Here is a 21,761-nt window from a genome sequence, read left to right as displayed (position 1 = left end):
GAGACTCGCTCACCTACCTGATCTCCTAGGAATCTAGGCATTGGGACGATTTCCCTCCCCCTCCTTGCAATGCATACAAGTGACTTCTAGTCCAATCTGTTTACTTTGCTTTCTTGATGCCCTCCTCCCATTGGTCAGCCGTCAGAACCAGGACACCTCCTTCGTCTTCCCCTCCTTTGCCCTCCTGCCATGGCCCCTCTTGTCATTCTGCAAACACATCCTGTTCAATAGAGACTGAAGTTTCTGTCATTGAGAATAGAGTGATCCATAAACCTGGAAAAGAGGGTCTCAGATTCAGCCAGGCCAGGCTGGAATGTGTGTGTGTGGGGGGGTGGGGGTAGGGGGTAGTGGTCGGGGGGCCCTTAAACATAGCTCCCAAGACTGCCGCAGGGAAGAATGGGCAGGGGTAGTGATGGGAAGTAGGCCTGCTGCCAATGGATGGTGGCTGGAGGGGCGGGGAGGCAGCGATGGAGGGAGCACAGGACTCCCACAGGAATGCTGGCAACTCTTGTGCTGCTCAGAAGTCACGTCCATAAGGCGAAACACAAACACACACAAATCTTTAACTCCTTTGATGCCACCACTGCCCAGATTCTGGGGCCAGCTTTCCCTGGTAAGACCAAAACCACCTCTTCCATTCCCTAACTCTGAGTAGAGTGAAATAGTCTCTAAGGGTTTAAGTGAAGGGGGTGGAGTAGTACTTCCCTTGGTCTCCCCACCTCACTCCTCCCAGCCTAACCTGGTCATTGGGCTTTTAATGAGGCAGTGGCGAGGGCTGCGGATCCACGGCATGGTGTCCTCTGGGCGCACACCTGGGATGTGGGACCTCCAGAAGCTGACGTTCTGAGCATCAGTCAAGGGGACTCTGAAGACCTGATTGGGGACTGAATGGTTTGGGGAAGGGCAGGTTAGCCAGTTTCTTTGAGTTCTCTGCTCCCTTTTGTGCCTCAGGGCAGCACAAGCCCAACATACCGGGTTTCCCTGAAAATAAGACCTAACTGGAAAATAAGCCCTAGCATGACTTTTTCAGGATGACATCCCGTGAACATAAGCCCTAATGCGTCTTTTGGAGCGAAAATTAATATAAGTCCTGGTTTTATTTTTGGGGAAACACGGTAGCAACTGGGCCTGACCAGGTGCTGGGGATTCCTAGGAATTCGGTCACCACACCCAGCTTTACTTCCGGATTCCAGGATTTCACACCCTTCATGGTCAGTTGAATCAGTCTTGGTTCTTCCTGCTGCTACTAAGCCCATCTCTAAGAGAACTTTCCCCAAGTGCTAGAACAGTGGAAAAACAAGTGGTCAACCCACTTGGGAAATATAGAAGATGGGTCCACAGGTTCATTTCCTCCCTCACCCCCCCACCCCTGGGGCTCAAGCATCCTCATTCCCTTCCCTCCTTTCTGAAGTAATTCCTTCCTTTGTTCATACCAGGTAAATCTCTGAAACTTAGCAATGCTATCAGCTCAAGTTTACATACTGCTAATAGATATCATTTATCAAATGCCAATCATGTTCTAAATGTTGTACTAGGTGTTCTTAAAATTTTGAAATAATGTCAGACCTGTGTAGATTTTTTTTTTTTTTTGTATTTTCACTCTTTATTTGGATAAACCTATTTGGATAAATCTAATTACACCAGTGTATAAAACTTGTATATTTTGAAAACTTAGAATTATATCCTAATAGTCTGCTTATATAGTCTTTGTAATCATTATTTTTTAAAAAATCCATAATATACCATTGAGTAGACGTTACATTTTGACTTAGTTATTTTCCTATTAATTGACAATCTTTTAAAAGGTTTGTTATTAGAAATAACTCTTAGATATTCCTTCATGCATATGTCTTTAATTTCTGAAAGCATCTTAGTTTTTTTAATTAAACTTTAATTTTGTGATAATTATAGATTCACGTACAGTCGTAAGAAATGATACACAGAGGTTCTGTGTACCCTTCACCCATGTCTCCCCAATGGTAACATCTTACAAAACTGCAGTCCCGTGTTACAACCATTATAGCCATGATATTAACAGATTGTTATAGAACAGTTCCATCACTACAGGATCCTGAAGTTGCCCTTTTATAGCCATACCCTGAGCCCCTAGGCCGCCCTTGGTGATCAATCTGTTCTGTATAATTTTGTCATTTTAAGAATGTTATATAAATGGCATCATACAGTATGTGATCTTTTTGGGATTGGCTTTCTTTATATAGCATAATTCCCTGGACATTCCTACAAGTTATGGCATGTATTCGTAGTTTGTCCTAGATGCTTTTTAAAGTTTCTCTAACTTTCACACAATGCTAGAGTATTATTTCCATTTTCAGATGGTCCAGAGAAGTTAAGTGGTTAAAAGAACTTGCCCAAGGTCACACAACTTGTTTGGAGTTTAACCTCAGTTCAAATTCCAAAGCGAGTGCTCAGTCTTACTGTAACTCCTCAAACGCATAGCACAGAATAATACACAAGTATTTTCCTAAATTGTCTCATTTTTGGTTTGATCCTCACAGCAATTCTGTAAGATTGGTAAAGCAGGCATTTTCTGTTTCTTGTTTTGTTTTTTAATGAATGAGAAAGCATGTTAATAAAGGTAAGTGACCACTCTATGTGAGACATTTAAAAGAGGCAAAACTAGGACTCAAACCTAATCTTCCGCTTCCATGTCTGATTCAATTTTTATTTTACCTTGCTCACTCCACCATCCAGGTCCACTTTGTCCCTCATCTTCTCAGTCCCTTCTTGGCTTTTATTTCCTGCCCTATAACCCTGCCCCACCTCATCCCAGCCGTTCTTTAGGAACTCAGACATACCTACTTTGCCCCTAGCAAGGTGCCCACTCCAAGATACTTACATGTCTTTAACAACACCTTCCGTACAGCTTCATGGTACCTCTTGTGGCTATTCTGGTGCACGGAATAATTCCCATCTTCTGAGGTTATCGGGGGAAGCCTAGTGGGCACCAGTTCCTTCTGGTCTGAAACGAGAGCAGAATTTCGGTAAGTACTTGGCAAATGGGGCTGTTTGATTCTCTGAGTCTCTATTCTCCGTGCTAACCAAGAACGTGACAGGGATCTCTCTTAGCCACTCACATCTGATTCTCGATTCTTGGGATCCCAGGGGTCAGATCACAATGCCCGGCACAGAGGGGAGGGAGGGAGAACCCAGTGAGGATGAGATGTCCTTCACCACTCTTGCTCCTCCCTGACTGCTGGATTTTGTGTGGCCTGCTGGAATCAAGATATTGACAGATACTCAGGATGAGTGCAGGTGGAAAAGGCCCCTTATATGGATGGACACTCCTTTCCTGGGACTGGCATATTTGCAGAGCCTTAATTGGTCTAATAGGGGAAGTTATGTTTGAGCTAAGTCTTGGAGGATAAGGAGGAGTTTGTGGGACATGGTAGTACCAGGGAGAGTGTTTCAGGCAGCAAGATAGCAAGTGTTAGAAGCATTAGAGAGGGCTCAGAGCTTGCTATTGATTTGGAGCCTGATTATGCTAGGTAAAGTGCAGAGAGACGGGATGGGGCTAATGTAGAGTAAGGGAGGGTAGGGTGGGGTAGAGCTAAGCAGTATAGTGTAGACCTAGTATTCTTATGAGCGTTTGGGAAGCCCCTCTGAGGCAAAACCTATATATCACTAGGCTGAGACAGATCTTCCTTACCCAGTGCTATGGTCTGAATGTTTGTGTCCTCCCCAAAATTCATGCTGAAAACTTAATGACCAAGGTGATGGTGTTTGGAGGTGGGGACTTTGGGAGGTGATTAGGTCATGAGGGCAAAGCCCTCATGAATGGGATCAGTGCCCGTATAAAAGAAGCCTGAGAGAGCGCTCCCTTGCGCCTTCTGCCATAAAGAGAAATCTGTGACCTGGTGGAGGGCCCTCACCTAACCATGCCGGCATCCTGAGCTTGGATTTCAGCCTCCAGAACTGTGAGAAATACATCTCTGTTGTTCATAAGCCTCCCAGTCTATAGTATTTGTTCTGGCAGCCCGAACAGACTAAGGTACTCAGCCTCTCTTGCAGCCAGGGCGTGGGCAAAGAGTTTGGGGTATGTCAGTCAACACATCGGTTCCAGATTTTGAGTCAAAGATGAGGTTGCAAAGAAGCAGGGACGTGTAAAGCTTTTTTCTGCTGATGGGAAGTTGCGGCAGTGAAGATGCACTTGTTTCTGGTAGCAGCACCCAGGGCCCAGCGTCCTTTGTGCGAGCAGTGCCCACCACCGCAGTGCATGCTGCATGCCGGCCAGGTCTGTGGCATGGTTCTGAACGTTGTTTCTGGTAACTGTCCACCAAGCTTGGTTCTCTGTTCTCTCTACAGCTTTTATGTGCTTCCCAATATTTTTTAAAACTATTGTATAACTGACATATAAAAAGTTGTACATATTTAACATACTATACAACTTAATGAGTTTGGAGATAAGTACACACCTGTGAAACCATCACCATAATCTATGCCATAAACATATCCATCCCTTCCAAAGATTTCACCCCACCCTCTTTTTGTTATTATTTTGTGATAAGAACATTTAACATAAGATTTAACCTCTTAGCAAATCTTTAAGTATATAATACAGTATTAACTATAGGCTCTACGCTGTACAGTAGATCTCCAGGACTTATTCATCTGAAACTTGTATCTTTTGACTAATACCCCCCCCCCCCCCCCCCCGTTATCCCCTCCCGCCAAGCCTCTGGCCACCGGCATTCTATTCTCTGCCTCTATGAGTTTGGTTATATTTGGTTCCTCATATAAGTGGTATCATGTAGTATTTGGTATTTGTCTTTCTGTGTCTGGCTTATTTCACTTAGCATAATGTCTTCAGGTTCATGTTGCAAATGGTAGGATTTCCTTTTTTTTTTTAAGCTGAATAATGTTCCACTGTATACATATACCACATTTTCTTTATCCAGTCATGTGTTATGGATGTTTATGTTGCTTCCATATCTTGGTTATTGAGAATGATGCTGCAATGCACATGAAAGTACAGATATCAGTTTGAGATACTGATTTCAATTCCTTTGAGTATATACACAGAAATGGAATTGCTGGATCATAAGGAAGTTCTATTTTTAATTTTTGGAGAAACTTCCATACCGTTTTCCATAGTGGCTGCACCAATTTACATTCCCACCGACAGTATACACGAGTTCCCTTTTCTCCACATCTTCAACAACCACCCCTTGTTATCTTTTGCTTTGTTTTGTTTTTGATAATAGCCACTTTAACATGTGTGAGGCGATATCTTATTGTGGTTTTAATTTGCATTTCCCTGATGATTAGTGATGTTGAGCATCTTTTCATACGTCTGTTGGCCATTTGTGTGTTTTCTTTGGAGAAATGTCTTCCAGTTCCTTTGCCTACTTTTTAATAAAAAAAAATTTTTTTTTTGCTATTGAGTTATAAGAGGTCTTGTTATACATTTGAACATTAACCCTTTATCAAACACATGGTTTGCAAATATTTTGTCCCATCTGTAGGTTGTCTTTTCATTTTGTTGTTCATTTGCTATGCAGAGGCTTTTTTGTTTGGTGTAATCCCACCAATATTCTTTAAATAAATTCATGTTCTGCTTAAATAGGATTTGGCTTGTATCTCCAAATCCTGAGCTGTCAGGAACTAGATGAAAGTTGGTTGTTCTCTCTGGAAATGGTTGTGATCACTGCCTCACCTCTGATGGAGAATGAAGATGCCATTTCTTTTCTGGAGTTTCTTCCTCAGCTCCAGCTTTTCCCCTTCTTCCTGGCTTGGTCCCACTCATTCACCAGCTCTGTCCCTCCTCCCTCCATTTTGCACTCCAACGGAAATCTTCTTTAATATTCTGAGATAATGACCCTGCCAGAGTGAGAAGGCACTATTTGAATCCTTTCCCTCTCCAGACAGTTGAGGCCTTGGAGAGGCAACAGAGTATAGAGTTCTGGAAGCCTGGCTGGAACAAGGGGGCTGATCTGTCCTTCAGCACAGGTTGCAGCAATGAGATCGGCTAGTTCCTGGAGGCAGTGTCATTTGAGTTCAGTTGTTTGACTTCAGGCAGAGTGTTCGTGGTCAAGTAGATGTAGACTGAGGAGAAAGCAGGCACATATTCCTAGTGGGCAGTGGGATCTGGACTGTGCAGATTTATTGGTCTGAATGCATGTGACAGTGGGAGCTCGTTTTCTGGTCGTGAGGCTCAGACTGATTGTCCTTAAGGGTACAGCCAGACGATCTTCTCTATTATCACAGTTTCTAAGTAGCAGGTTCCTGGCTTCCCATATGGATGGTCGCTATGTGCTTGGAGGTGGCTAGACAGTATCACCCACTAGGATGGCTTCCTCCTGAATCAAGCACCGGTTAGCATACTCCTTACATCAGTGTTTGGCAAGCTGGAAGATATTTTTGGTAACCATAGCTTTCCCAAGCTTTCTGGTTTGAAAGTACCTGAGGTGATGGGTAGTGAGGAGGTAGGTAAGAATCATGCCACAGCCTCTGTGAAAGGGCATGTTTTGGGTAGAGGGATGCAAGGAGCTGTGGCAAAGGAGTAGAATCCATCATTTTGTTGCTGGATGGTACAACAGAGGTTCTTCATTTGCCCAGTTAATACCATGTTCCATATGGTTTTGGGGGGTAAATAGATATGAAGTGCCCTGGACAGCTTCTTTTAGAATTGGGCCATAAATTGGGAGTTGCCATAGTTCCATTTAATGCTTTGAATGGACTGTGAAGAACATCTGGGATGGTGCAAAAGAACTTAGGTGGATCTTACACTTACTCAAATTAACGTTGCAGATTTCTCGATATTATAGTCTTCCCAGGGCCACTAGGTCATCCCAAATCTGCCCATTGTGTCTTAGTTGAAACTGGGGCTGATAGGCCACAATATTTTCAGGTTGAAGAATTTTCAGACTGCATCTGCTTCAGCGGCTCCCAGAATTCTGACTGCCAGGTTAGGGCACTTGCCTGCCTGTTCCAGATGCTTAGTACATAGCGGTGATGATACCTAACACAAGTTATTTGCAGTTGTCTTGAACTTGGTGTCACCGCTAGCAGAGTAATACCACCCTGACTAGAAAATCATACAAGATCAGCTTAGAGAAATGTTGTGGTATCATACATAAAAAATGACTCCTGTCCAGGAGGTCATACCCAATGCTGGGCATTGATCCCTTTCGATTGGCTGGGGCATTAAGATGGATTGAAATTGGCTGACGTGTGTTTGGAAGGCTATCTTGCACTTATTGTCTTTCTTGACACAAAGAAATTGCCAGCGCTTTGGGAGGAAGTGGACAGGTGCATGAGCCCAATCCTCAGGGCATATTTCACATGTGGGGGAGTTTCTTCACCTCCATGTCCAAACATTTCTTCCTCAAAGTGGTGCACTTGTTCAGGACCCTGAACACAGGGGAAGCAGATGGGGCATGAGATAACAGAGGACGTAAAATGGACTTCATGGATCTTCTGGAGATAACTACAGCGAAAAGAGCTAATACTTAGTGGATGAGCTCGGCACAACTATGAAAGGTAGGTACTATGATTATCTTATTTTAAATACGGGGAAACAGAGGCCCAGAGAAGTTTAGTAATTTTCCCAATGTCACATAACTAGCATATGGCAGACATGAGTTTAACCCAATCAGTTTGGCTCCAGAGCCTACACTGTTAACCACCACACCAGACTGGCTCTTGAAATAATCTAATCAGAACATCCAGGAGAGACCAAAGACTAAGGGAAAACATGGACTAGCCTCTTTTTTTCTTTTTTTTTTTTAAAGATTTTATTGGGGAAGGAGAACAGGACTTTATTGCGGAACAGTGTGTACTTCCAGGATTTTATTCCAAGTCAAGTTTTTATCCTTTCAATCTTAGTTGTGGAGGGCGCAGCTCAGCTCCAGGTCCAGTTGCCGTTGCTAGTTGCAGGGAGCTCAGCCCACCATCCCTTGCGGGAGTCGAACTGGCAACCTTGTGATTGAGAGCCCACTGGCCCATGTGGGAATCAAATCGGCAGCCTTCGGAATTAGGAGCACGGAGCTCTAACCGCCTGAGCCACCGGGCCGGCCCTGGACTAGCCTCTTGATGGGCTTCCTTGTTACAGCTCAGTGGGGGTTCTGTCAAGTGTGTCTGCTCACTCTAGATCAGACTTGAGTTGGGTGGGGGACATGATATCTTTACCGTGATCCACAGGCAGAAGAATCCTGGCTCCCTGAGTTCCCATGAAATGTGGGATGTCATTTTCTAGGCCAGCATCGGGGGAGCAGAGCGGACTGGAACTTGGTGGACACTGTGCAATTGATTGGACCAGTCCCAGTGCGGAAGACCAATGGGGAGAGGCTGAGCCCTGTGGGAAAAATGGCCTGTCTGCTGCAGTACAGTCACCCCACTTTGAATGTGCCCACTCCCTAGGCTTTGGCGGATTGTAGCTATGAGTAGCTTTAGTAACTTCTCCCCTCTAGTTTTAGGTGGCTAGGGGATGGTGGTCTTTAGTACCTATACAACATATGGGTTTCTAAGATACATTTTTATAACTACAGTAGTTCTATCCATTTGGAAAGGCATAGAATCTCAGAGGCTTTGGCCAATTCATGCTTGGCTGAATTCTTGCTCCTGTTTGAAAAGCCAGGACTACAGTGCCCTCTGCTGGAGACTAAGGATGGCATTCCTGGCTGTCTTCTAACAGGTGAGTGAGTCACCGTCAACAGGCAGCTCAGAGAGAGGTTGGGACACCTAGTGATCAGGCAGAGGACATTCCAGCCAGGGTGGGGAAAACCATCTATTACATCCTCTGACAGGATGCAGAAAACGGTAATGCACGTCAGATGTGCTCACTTTTTACAAAGACTCTAGACTTTTTCTTTGAAGAGATTCATTTGCAGCATGGAAGTGAGAACAACTCTGAGGACTAGTTAGTGAATTCCTCTGGGAAGAGGAATAATAAAGGCAGCAGTGGAGGGAGATGGCATGAGCCCCTTTGGATGTGCAGAGCTTGGAGGTCATTGTGTCTGTGGCTAGAGGGCAGTTGCTGGAGAATCTGGCAGTCATTTGTCTTAAGACAAGAACAAGCACAATCTTTCCTGTCCCCTCCCCTCCAAATTGATTTGCCTCTGAAACTCCTGTCAGTGAGCAAGGTCCTGAGTGTTATGATGCGGTCTGGTTTGACCTGAGGTTTTCATATAACCAGGTGAGGGAGTTGTCTCAGAAAAGGGCCAGATAAGCAGGAATTTGTCTGAAATCAGCACCAAAACACTCCTGGACCAAGGGAAGTGTCCAGGTAAGAAGCTGAGAGTAGATGGGAAAGCAGCGTTTAAAGCAGGTGGTGAGAGATTCAGCAAAAGAAAGGACAGATAGAGGGCCATGCTCCCCTGGGCAGGATAGAGAAGGGAAAGCTTAGGTACTCAAGAGACCAGGGCATAAGGTGAACTAACTCTGGAAGCTGGGCTGAACCTGCAGGGGCCACCCATGTTAGGATCGGGAAGGGTGAATCTGGGATGGGCAGGAATCTACTCATCGGTGGACATGAGAGTTCTGGGCACTGGTCAGGGGTGCTCTTCTGTGGGCAGCTGTAGTGACCAGGCTCTTCAGGGCCTGGATGAAATATCCTTTGAAGCCAGCCAGCATAGTTTGCTTCTCAAGGAATCTTATGGTTAAAAATATTGCTTTCCAGGTTTATCCTGGCAAGTTGTCTGGAGAATTAGACAAAGATATTCCAGTCATAGGATAGGTATATATTCCACATGTGAATAGTAACTTATATATTATGGTTTATAACTTTTCTTCCAATCATCTGTTGTACAGTTTTATGTGCTAGGTCATAGGTGTATTACATACATTACTTTATTTAATCTCCACAACACATCTATAAGAAAGGCATTATTATCTCCATTTACAGGTGAGAAAACGGAGGCATTCTGAATTCGCTTAGTGTGATTTAGCCCCTGAATCTGAACAACTTTGGGTCCCTGATAAAACTGAGTTTCTGAAGCCGAGGATAGACCAGAGAGAGTACGCTCCCCACACCCCAGTTCTCCTATTTTGGTTTTTCTATTTTGGTTCTTGATCAGGGGAAAAAGAAAGGAAGGAGGCGGGAATGGCAGAATATTTGGTTACATGTGCTGACTCACCTCTGTGAGTTTTCATTATGACTATAATAAGGAAAGCTTGAGTGGGCTTTTTTGAGTCAAATGTTAATACACTCACACCTACTAGAAGAAAAAAAATGCTTATCTTCTTTCAAAGAAAAATTGTAAATGACTTAAAAATATCATTATAGTAAGAGTGTTAATAATGAAAAGTGTTAATATTAACAGGTTCATTTTATGGTTGCTGGTAAAGCTTTTGCTGAGGGGCCAGGTAAGAATGTGCTTGATCTTAGCATGGAGAACAGGTGGAAGTGCCAGTGCTGTAGACAGAAAAGGGTCAAATCACTTGAGTGAATGTGTTAACAAGGTGAAACCAGCCAGAAAGAGAACGGGACCAAGCATCATTCTGAAGACAAGCATGGATGACAAATAAGAGTTTTGCAAGATCATTTGGGCTGTGGAACTAAGGTTGAATATAGAGTCAGGAACTGTGGGTTCCTTGTTAATAAATATAGAAATTGGGATTAGGAAGGCCGGGGTAAGCAAGGTGGATGTGGCTTGCTAGGAGCCAAAGAGAATGCTGTCTTTTTTCCATAATCTTCCCACCCTCCTTGTGAATTTCCCAAACCAGTTCCAAAGTAATAAAAAGGTAGGAGACAAGGTCCCCATTATGTTCCTCATTCCTGTTGAATGGAATTTTCAGGTGGAAGTCTGAATGACGTGGTTGAAGACAAACTTGGCAGAGGGTAACCAAGTTGCCTGAATGTCTTTGTGGAAAGCGTAGGATCAGAAATATTGTTCTAAGGTTCTTTTTGTTATGAGGTCACAGATGATGGGCAGAGTACACAGATATTTCAGGTGTGCACAATTAAATGGCTTGTCCAAGTGGGAATGAATTATAGGCTTCTGGTTGGGATGCAGTGGAAGCAGTCTGGGATCAAAAGGGGAGGTAGAGGTGATTCACTATAGTTTTGGCCTTGAACTGCTTCTAGATTTTGAAATGTGCTCTTATGAAGGTGAAGCTCTTGCCTCAGTGCGACACATGGCTGGCTTGTTCTCATTCTTCAGGGTGTTGCTCAAATATTACCTCCTTGATCACTCTGTCTAAAGTGGGCCTTCCCAAGTTGCTCTCCATCATGGTGATCGGCAAACTCAATTGCCAATAAGAGCCAGGAAGATGATAATGAGTAAAGCAAACTGAGTAAGAAAGCTGTCCCACCTAAAGAGGCAACTGCTACTTTGCTCTGGCTGTTTGTGGTCCTCTGGGTATTTAGGGCCAGTGTGGTCAGTTCTAATTTTTAAAGAGAAGTCAAAAGTGTGGGTGTTACATAAAAAATATTCTGATTTTTAAATATTGGCCCAAAATTTAAAAAAAGCACTCTGCAGGCTGTATCTAGCCCTCTGGCCAGCAATTTGTAACTTCTGATTTATTGTCTTGCCCCCTCATTTCCTTCCCAGCACTTGTTACAATACAATCTGTGAAGATCTTGTTTATTTACTTATTTATTTCTGTTAATCACTGTTGTATTTCCAGTGCCTAACTCGGTGCCTGTCACAATCGGTTCCCAATAAATAAACATCTGATGTTGGATGAGGAGGGGAGTCTGGATTGGTGTCTTATTTAGGAGCTTTTTATATATTCTGATTATATATATATGAATTATACATATGAATATATACAGAGGGTGCAAAAAATGTACACATTTTAAGAGATGTTATCTACATATTACTTTTAGAAGTTCAATGGAATTTTTAGAAGTTCAATGGTAGCAATGTGTTGTATGACATTTGCTCAAAAGATGGCGTTAATCAAATGAATGCTAGTGTCATTCATTGTAGTACAATTTTAATACAGTTTTTTTCTTTCTTAAAATGTGTATACTTTTTTTGGCACCCTCTGTATATGTGTGTGTTTAAACACATACACACATCTATATATGGCAAATATTTTCTCTCAGTATCTTGCCTTTTAACTTTATGATGTCTTCTGATATACAATTTATAATTTTTCACTTAGTAAACATTGTCAATCTTTTCTATTAGGCTTCTGGGCTTTATGTTCTATAGGGAAAGTTATCCAAAGCCACCCTGATTCTAAAAATATTCTATATTTTCCTCTAATATTTCTGTAGTTTTGTTTTATATGTTTAGCTTTTTAATCCATCTGGAATTTATTTTTGTGTATGATATAAGGTGGGAGGTCTTTATTATGGTAAGGAATATCCTTTTATTTTACAAAGTATTTTTAAAAATATCAAATGCCTTTTTAATTTCTAGTGAGAGCGCTGTATGTATCTTTTTGTTTTTTTCTTATTGGGGAATATTGGAGAACAGTGTGTTTTTCCAGGACCCATCAGCTCCATGTCAAGTCATTGTTTTTAATCCAGCTGTGGAGGGCACAGGTCACTGGCCCATGTGGGAATTGAACCGGTGACCCTGGTGTTATGAGCGCTGCGCTCTAACCACTGAGCAAACTGGCTGCCCATGTATGTATCTTTTTAATTTGACATATAGATGTGATATATTTTATTAATGTATTCCCTAATATTGTCATCATTGTATTCCTGGAATAAACATACTTGATGGTAGATGATTGTCTTTAATATATTCTTAAACCTGCTGGTAGGATTTGTCCATTTATATTTACATTGGTCTGTAGGTTCCTCTTTTGTACTATATTCTGTATTGTTTTGTCATTTTATCAGTTTTGTGTAAGTTTTATAAAATTAATCAATTATTTACATTGTTTTCTGTGGTTTTAAGAGTGGAATTATCTGTGTCTGAAATTTTTGAAAAAATTTCCTATCAAAATTATCTGGGCCCACAGCCTTGTTTCATGCAACTGTTTAACAACTTTAATTTCTCTTATGATTATTGATTTAATAAGAGTTTATACATATTTATTTTAAATTTGTTTTATAATCCAAACATTAAAAAACTTTTTAAATTTTGATGAAATCCAATTCATCTAGCTTTCAGTCTGTTGCTTATGTTTTTTGTGTCATATGTTAGAAACCATTGCCTAATCCAAAGTTATTAAAATTTTTCTTCTAAGAGTTTTAAAGTTTTAGCTCTTACATTTATGTCTATGATTTTGAGTTAATTTTTGTATATGGTATAAGGTGAGGTCCGGTTTCATTCTTTTGCATGTCAATATTCAGTTTATGTAGTACTATTTGTTGAAAAGGCTGTTCTTTCCCATTGAATTGTCTTGAAACTCTTGTTGAAAATTAATTCACCATAGATGTAAGCATTTATTTTTGGATTCTCAATTCTATTCCATTGATCTATAACCAGTAGCATACTATCTTGATTACTGTACTTTGTAGAAGATTTGAAATTGGGAAGTGTGTCTTTCAACAATGTTATTCTTCAAGATTGCTTTGGTTATTCTGGGTCCTGTGCATTTCCATATGAATTTTAGGATATCTTTTCAATTTCTGCCAGGTACCATTATCCTTGGGTGATATTTCAGCACAAGGAATTATGAGAGTCTAAATTGCGTCTAGAAAGTGATCTCACATTTATCCCTCTCCTACATCCCAATTCACATAGTAAATTTGGCAAACATTCAGGAATCTCCAGCGTGGTCAAGGACAAGTATATCTAAGTTTTTATTAATAATTCTTTAAGATGCTGTAGTTTCTTGATGTATTTTAGAACATTAAATATGAATAGCTCAATATTATTTACAGTAGAAACCTCCTGCAGAAGCTCCATTTAATAGGTTTGCTGGATTGATTAATGTTCTCCATTTGCTGTGAAATATTAACAGATGCCTGCAATACTCCAGTTGCAGCGGAGAGCTACTCTGTAGCTACCTGCATACTTCTGCTTGAGCAAGTTGAATCGTATGCTTATCAAGAGCCAGTTGTTTTTCTTCTCCAAATAATTTATGCTGGTTTTACTTTTTGATTGCAATTTTGTACTTTAATGAAATAATATTTAAACTAATGGAATATGTGTTAAAGAAACAAAAAGAACAGTGGTTTTTATAAAAACTCAGTTAAATATTTTGGAAAACTTCAATAAATCTTTAAAAACTACTGTAAACTTTAAGTTAAAATGGATGTTAGAAAGTCACCATTTTGCAACTATTATAGAAATAACTGATTCATGCAGACCCATCAATAGATGCTAAAACTAGTGGGTATAAGAAGAATAGCGTATTTACATTTTTTCAAAGTGTTTTCCTGGAAATTATTACTAATTACAAAACAAAAACAGGAACTTGACAGTGGAGAAGACTGGCAAACACCACCTTCATCAAATGGTCAAAGTTAGTATCACCAATAATTGGATAAAATGTCATCATGAGCCTCCTGATGTGATGTACTGAAGACATAATATTGCTTATTTCTTACAAAAATATTTAAACCTAATCTAAACATGAGAAACCTCAGATAAATCCAAATTAAGGAAAATTCTACAAAATGTCTTGCCCATACTATTAAGATGTCAATGTCATAAAACACAAAGGAAGGCAGAGGAATTTTTCCAGATTAAAAGTGACTAAAGAGGCATGCTAAGTAAGTGCAATGCTTGATCTTTAATTGCATCCTGGAAGGAAAATTTTTGCTGTAAAGGACATTAATGGGACAATTAACAAAACTGGAATATAGACTATAGCTAATTAGATAACAGTATTGTATTGGTGTTAAAATGTGCTAAGTTTGATACCTATATTGTGGGTTGTTATCTAAGGAAATGTTCTTATTCTTAGGAAATACAAACTAAAATATAATCGGATATAATAAGAAGCAATTTATTCTCAGGTAGTTGAGAAAAAATATATATAGAGAGAGACAGAGATAGAGACACAGAGAGAGAGAGAGAGAGACAGACAGACAGACAGAGGGAAAGCAAATGTGGCCAAATATCAATAAGTGACTAATTTGGGTAGAGAGTATAGGGAATTTCTTTGTACTAGTCTTAAAACTTTTCTATAATTTTACAATTATATTACCAAAAAAGTTTTTAAAATAATTAATTGATCATATAAACTTATTTCCTAAACAAATTCCGTAAATTTGCTAAATGACATCAAAATAACAATGGTGGAATAGTGGCATTAACCAAGGGCAAAAAGAGCAAGATATATTTCAGTGGAAATATCGTTTGGAAAGTGGAAAGTGGATAGAGGGGTGGTAACTAACCTATCAAGATGGAAAAGTTCTAATTTAAGTTTCTGAAGTGGAGGATACATCTAGAATTGAGCTAATTCACCTGAGAGGCTTAGAATGTCACGGGTACCACAAAAGGTGGGAGTAAAGAATAGGTCTGAGAATAGGAAGGTGGTCACTGAAAACTGTCTACAGAGCATGTGGCACAACCAGGCAAACCACCCTGTCCCAACAAGGAGATGAAAGATTTCTCTGTCCAGCAGTCCCACTTCTGGGTATCCATCCAAAGAAAATGAAAACAGGATCTCAAAGAGATATCTTCACTCGCATGTTCATTGCAGCATTATTCACAATCACTAAGATATGGAAACCTAAGTGTCTGTCATGGACGAATTGACAAAGAAGATGTGGTATATATACACACACACACACATACACAGTGGAATATTATTCAGCCATGATAAAAGAAGGAAATCTTGCCATTTGCAACAACATGGATGGACCTTGAGGGCATTATGCTAAGTGAGAAAAATTAAGGCAGAGTAAGACAAATCTGTATGATCCCACTTATATGTGGAATCTAAAAAAGCTAAACTCATAGAAACAAGACGTAGAATGGTGCTGGGAGTTGGGGAGAATGGGAAGATGTTGGTCAAAGGGTATAAACATCCAGCTATAAGATGAATAATTGCTGGAGATCTAATTATTATAATCAATAATACCGTATAATATACTTGAAAGGTGCTAAGAGAATGGATCTTAAATGGTCTGACCACAAAAAAGAAATGGTAATTATGTGATGTGATGGAGCTATTAGCTAAGGTTATGGTTGTAATCAGTTCGCAGTATAGTATAATTGTATGAAATCAACATGCTGTACACCTTAAACTTACACAATGTTATATGTCCACTATATCATAATAAAACTGGAGAAGAGAGTCTTCTTTGGAGGAACTGAATCTAAAAGGCACCGCATTCCTGGACAGGATTCACTGAGAGGGCTGGCATATGGTGCAGGACTAAAAGTCTGATGGTTATCAAGATCCTCAAAGGTGAGACTCTTGATACCCCCTTTCTCCTGTCCTGGTCCCAGTATGCTAGTAGACAAGCATATAGCCAACTCCCAGAGAAGTAATTATACAATTCTTCCCTGGAGAAATTGTAGAGATCCAGAGAAAAGCTCCCAGTGCAGCCTACAGTGGGTAACTCCCCCAACAGGCTTCTAGTCAGCGTTTTCGTTGCTCCCTCTTAAGTTATAACAGAGACCCAACGATCACCAGTTATTTAACGCTAGTCATCAATGAGAAAAATAGAGACCAAAATAAACTCAGAGGAAAAAGGACCCTGAGGAGACAGAGCTAATGTAGGGAACAGAACGGAACTTAAAGTATAATATCCACGAAGAAAAGAGAGAAAATATGGAAAAGGAAAGCAGAGGACCAAAAATGGCATTGGAAATTAAAAATACAGTAACCAAAATAAAATGTTCTGATATAAAGGTGGGGCGGTTTTCACATATGTCCATGACTTCTTTGATATTCCTTCCAAGAAGTAGAGCTTATTTCCCCTCCCCTTGTGTGTGGGCTGGATTTAGTAACTCTTTTCTAACAAATAGAATAAAGTGGAAGTGACAGTCACTTTTGAGACTAGGTCATAAAAAGGCATTGTGGCTTCCTTCTCTCTTTCTCAGATCACTTGCTTTGAGGAAAGTCAGCGCCGGGTGAGAACACTCTGGCAGCTTATGGGAAGGCCCATGTGGTAAAAAACTGAAGTGTTGTGTCAACAGCAGGAGGGGAACCGAGGTCTTCAGCCACCGGATGACTGCAGCCCTTGCTGGCAGGCCGCCTGCAACCACAGGAGAAGTCCTGAGCCAGAACCACCTCGTGAAACTGCTCCTGGATTCCGATTCACAGAAACTGTGAGGTAGTAAATGCTTGTCGTTTTAAGTCTCTGTGTTTTAGGGTAATTTGTTACACAGCAATAGATAATCAACACAGAAGGTTGGAAGATAAAATTGAAGAATCTCCCAAAAAGTAAAAATTTAAAAACTCAAAGAAAATATAGAGAAAGATGAATAAGTTAGAGGATCAAGTCAGGAGGTTTTATAGCTGACAAATGGAAGTTCAAAAAAAAGAGAGAAGAGAGAAAATAGAGAATAAATTAAATTAATAAAGAACTAATAAAATTAATTTTCTCAGAAATGAAGGGTACAAATTTCCAGATTGAAAAAGCTCCTGGATTGTCTACCACAATGAATGAAAAAAGACCTATAGCAAGTTCCATCATTATGAAATATCAGAACACTAGGGAACAAAAAAAAATTAAAAGCTTCCAGAGTGAAATAAATCTCACACAAAGGAATCCAACTGGAAGCCAGAAGCCAATAAAGACATACGTTCAAAATTCTCAGAAAATGATTTTCAACCTAGAATTCCATATCCAGAAAACTGACAAACAAGTGTGAGGGTAAAATAAAACCATTCTGGACTCAAAAAATATACTTCCTACATATTCTTAGAAAGCTATTTGAGGATATATTCCAGGAAAGCGAGGGAGTAAACCAAGAAAGAAAACATGCGTTCCAGGAAACAGGGAATAAAACCTTGGAGAGGGGCAAAAGCAAGTTCCAGGACAAGAGCTAGTACCAGGCTTAGAGAGTGAACAGTCCAGACTAGAGTGGGTTTGGAAAAAATAGAATTGATAGATTATCTGTTGTGTTTTGAGTGATTGGAAAAACATTATCACTCGGCATTTGACAGAATTGTTGAAGTATTTTTTGGGGAAAAAATAACAACAGTTACATGGAGAACCAGGTAAATGAAAAAATGGTGGTGATTCTTAACTCTAGGGATAAAGAAAAAGTTGAACAAGAAAGGAAAAGTTATCACAGTGAAATTATTTGGCTTAGTAGTGAACAATTTTTGCATATCTGTAAGACTGCAAGACTATTGATTTAAACTTGTATTAGTGTTCTATTGCTGCATCACAAATGACCACAAATTTGGTGGCTTATAACAATATCCATTTATTATCTTATAATTCTGTAAGTCAGCAGTCTGGGCAGGCTTGACTGGGTTCTCTGCTTAGTCTCACAAAGCTGAAATCAGGATGTTGGCTGGGCTGTGGTCTTACATGGAGGTTCTACAGAAGAGTGCATTTTCAGGCTCATTCAGTTTGTTGGCAGAATTCAGTTTCTTGTGGTTATAGGACTGAAGCCTTGCTGGCTGTCAGCCAGGCTACTCCCAGCTCCTACATGCCACCCACATTCCTTGGCAAGTGGCCCCCTTGTTCTTCAAAGCCAGCAATGATGCATCAAATCCCACTCATGCTTCTCATCTCTGAGTTCCTCTTTTGCCACTAGTTGGAGAAAACACTCTGCTTTTAAAGGGCTTGTGTGGTTAAATTAGGCCCACTTAGATAATCTCCCTTTCTCTAAATAAGGTAACAATCACTAGAGTGTTATGCATCATATTCAGAGGTTCCACCCACACTCAGAGGGGAGGGGATTATAAGAGGGCAAGGTTCATTGAGGGCCATTCTTAGAATTTTGCCTACCACAAACCTAAAACTGACAGAACTATACCTGAAAAACTAGGCTGGGAGAGGGGAAGTGCAGGGTATGGCATAAGAAAGCTATATTCTCAACTGTCATAAAAGGAAGGCAATCTATAACAACTAAAAATGGATAAATTGATACATGTATATAAACATTTTCTTTAGAAGTATGAAGGTGAGTACCAAGAGAAACAACTAAAATAGTTGAAAATGATTGTCTCTGGAGAGTGGAGGTGAGAGGGCTGGAGCAGGACACTTATTTATTTTTTTTAAATGTGTTTTTTTTTAATTTTTTTTTTTTTTAATTGGGGAAGGGGAACAGGACTTTATTGAGGAACAGTGTGTACTTCCAGGACTTTTTTTTCCCCCATGTCAAGTTGTTGTCCTTTCAATCTTAGTTGTGGAGGGTGCCATTCAGCTTCAAGTTGTCCTTTCAGTCTTAGTTGTGGAGGGCGCAGCTCAGCTCCAGGTCCAGTTGCCGTTGCTAGTTGCAGGGGGCGCAGCCCACCATCCCTTGCGGGAGTTGAACCTGCAACCTTGTGGTTGAGAGGACGGGCTCCAACCAACTGAGCCATCAGGGAGCTCAGCGGCAGCTCAGCTCAAGGTGCTGTGTTCAATCTTAGTTGCAGGGGGTGCTGCCCACCATCCCTTGTGGGAGTCGAGGCATTGAACTGGCAACCTTGTGGTTGAGAGCCTACTGGCCCATGTGGGAATCGAACCGGCAGCCTTCGGAGTTAAGAGCATGGAGCTCTAACGCCTGAGCCACCGGGCCGGCCCCGGGACACTTATTTTTCATTATATACCTTTTGGACACGATCCTTTACATTTAATATTAGTTTGAAAAAGAAGTAAAAAGATAACTTTTAAATATTCCTATTGATTAGACGTGAGGGAGATAACTAAAAAGATTTGAGAAAAATCATACGAAATTTTGCTTATTTGATGCATCGAGGGGAAAAAATCATCAGTAGACACATTTTCAAAGAAATGGAATCGGCACACTGGTATATCAAAAAAAATGGTGACTATACAATTATGCAGGTACATGTTTAGTGAAACTAAAATATATAAGGTATGTATCTTTTCTTGATTCCCCAATTTCAATTTAATCTTCCTTTAAATTAACTAACCAACTATTTGTCTGATAAGAGAGATTCTACTGTGATTACATTCAACTTTCATTATATAACAGTTACTAATTGATCCAAGCTTGCTAGCCTGATGTCTAGTGGAGGTTTATACTGGGGATCCCCAGTTGGTGGTTAGGAGTTTATGGGTATTGATTAGGTGAGCCACACTCCAGGTCCAATGGCCAAATTTTTTACTTCAAAATGCCTCCCAGAAAGATGGGATCAGTGGCAACTAATTGCCTAAACTCTTGTCCCAGAAATGAAACTTCCTAGTTTTATTCGAAGAAATAAGATATGGTTGAACTCCTGGCATTGAGTTTTAACCAATAACTCCAGCAAAGTTTGAGTTTTAAGGAGAGAAGATAAATCCTATTGTTTTGGTATCTGCATATAATAGTTGGCCCACACAGTGATGATTCTGTACGGCACATGCCTGTGTGTGTATGAGAGAGGAAGAAAAGATCACAAGGCACCTACCCAGTTACTCTTTTCTGTGCTTGCAGAACACTGCTGTGAAGTTGTACAACGTTGTAACTCTCTTGGGAAGTTGCCCAGGGATTATGGAGAAGGTTACAAGGTGTCAACTTCATAAAGGAGTCCCCAAGTCAACAATTCTAGCCATTAGCTGAGCAAAAAGTTACCATTCAGCACCAATGAATGGTGGGTGCCTGGCCATCTTGAAAACCACCTATCGGGGAACAGTGAATTGAATAACTCTGTGTAAAGCCCACCCGACATTCGAACTTCAGGGTTTAGAGGTTAATAGGTTTTCCTAGAAAGGCAATCATTTGTATAGTGGCCTGCTCACAGCAGATCTGTGTCATTTGTCCCCATAAGTAACTGCTTAAAAATGAGCAGAGGCATAGGTGTTTGACGATTTGGAATCAAATTCTGGCTCTATCACTGTGACTTTGGGTAAATAAGTTCACCTCTTTGAGCCTATCTCCTGATTAGTAAAAAGGGACTAGTAATACCCACCTCACAGGAATGTTGAGAGGATTAAGTGGAATCATGCATGTAAAGTGGAATCATGCATGTAAAGTGGAATCATGCATGTAAAGTGCTCAGCACAATGCCTTGAATATAGTACATACTAAATAAATAGTTGCTATTAAGTGCTTGAGCCAACAGAATTAGGGATTAATTAGAATTTAGTAAGTGGACCTGCTCTGTCCAAATCCTGAGAGGTAACCAGAGTGTAAAATGGAAAGGGGTAGGGGAAGCAAGCAGGGTGTTAGGGGTGGCAAATTTGATGTTCAGTCTTTCCTCTAACCTTATTATTTTAGGCCAACAGTTTGGCCAAGCCTCCTGCCTCTGATAGTCTGCCACTGGAATGAAAGCAACTTGGGTAAGCAGATGATATCAGGATACTTCCCTGTCATCCCACAGGGGACTCCAGTTTTTATAAAGTGAAGTCTTTCCTTTTACCTAGCCTACAAAGTAATCAGAAATGAGACCCAAGCCTCTTTGGACTGGTACCAAATCTTGTCCATAAGTGACTAACTGGGCAGGAAAATACCAGGTTTGATGCTTAGTTCTCTTATGGGGAGAAGTCCCATTTAGTAGGGGCAGGCAGGGTTGGAGCAGCCAGGAGAGGTCTGGCCTGGATAGAACAAGGGAAATTTGTGGGTTAGGCCAAGTGTGTTTCTCTGAAAGAGGGTGAAGAGTTCGTTATTTGGAGACAATAGCGGCCCCATGGCATAATGCTGGAACCCAGATGAGGGCAAGTGGGAAGGGCTGGTGTAGGCTATTAAGGGATTCCTAGGGTCCATGAGTCGGACCCTTTGTACAGGTCTTACTTGGAAGCTGGATATGTAAAACAGAGTTTCTTTGATGGAATTAGAAAGAGGACAGAGAGTGCCAATGGAGGCGTACACAGTCTTTCAGTCTTAACTTTGTGC

General features: G+C 40.7%; 1 protein-coding gene across 1 annotated transcript in view; it reads right to left on the bottom strand.

Moving 5' to 3' along the window:
- Nucleotides 1-49: 49 nt before the first annotated feature.
- SPMIP11 (sperm microtubule inner protein 11) overlaps nucleotides 50-21,761 on the bottom strand; it is a 28,024-nt gene continuing 6,312 nt past the window's right edge. The window contains 3 exon segments of the mRNA XM_088799082.1: nucleotides 50-273; nucleotides 740-884; nucleotides 2,858-2,980. Of these exon segments, the coding sequence (XP_088655208.1) occupies nucleotides 225-273; nucleotides 740-884; nucleotides 2,858-2,980 (317 nt within the window). The 3' untranslated portion in view covers nucleotides 50-224.

Source organism: Rhinolophus sinicus, chromosome 1, assembly GCF_057876585.1.
Source record: "Rhinolophus sinicus isolate RSI-liver-muscle chromosome 1, RSI-T2T, whole genome shotgun sequence".
In the NCBI taxonomy this organism is placed as follows: domain Eukaryota; kingdom Metazoa; phylum Chordata; class Mammalia; order Chiroptera; family Rhinolophidae; genus Rhinolophus; species Rhinolophus sinicus.
Note: the sequence above shows the minus strand (reverse complement) of the source record. Positions and strands in the feature narration are given on the sequence as shown.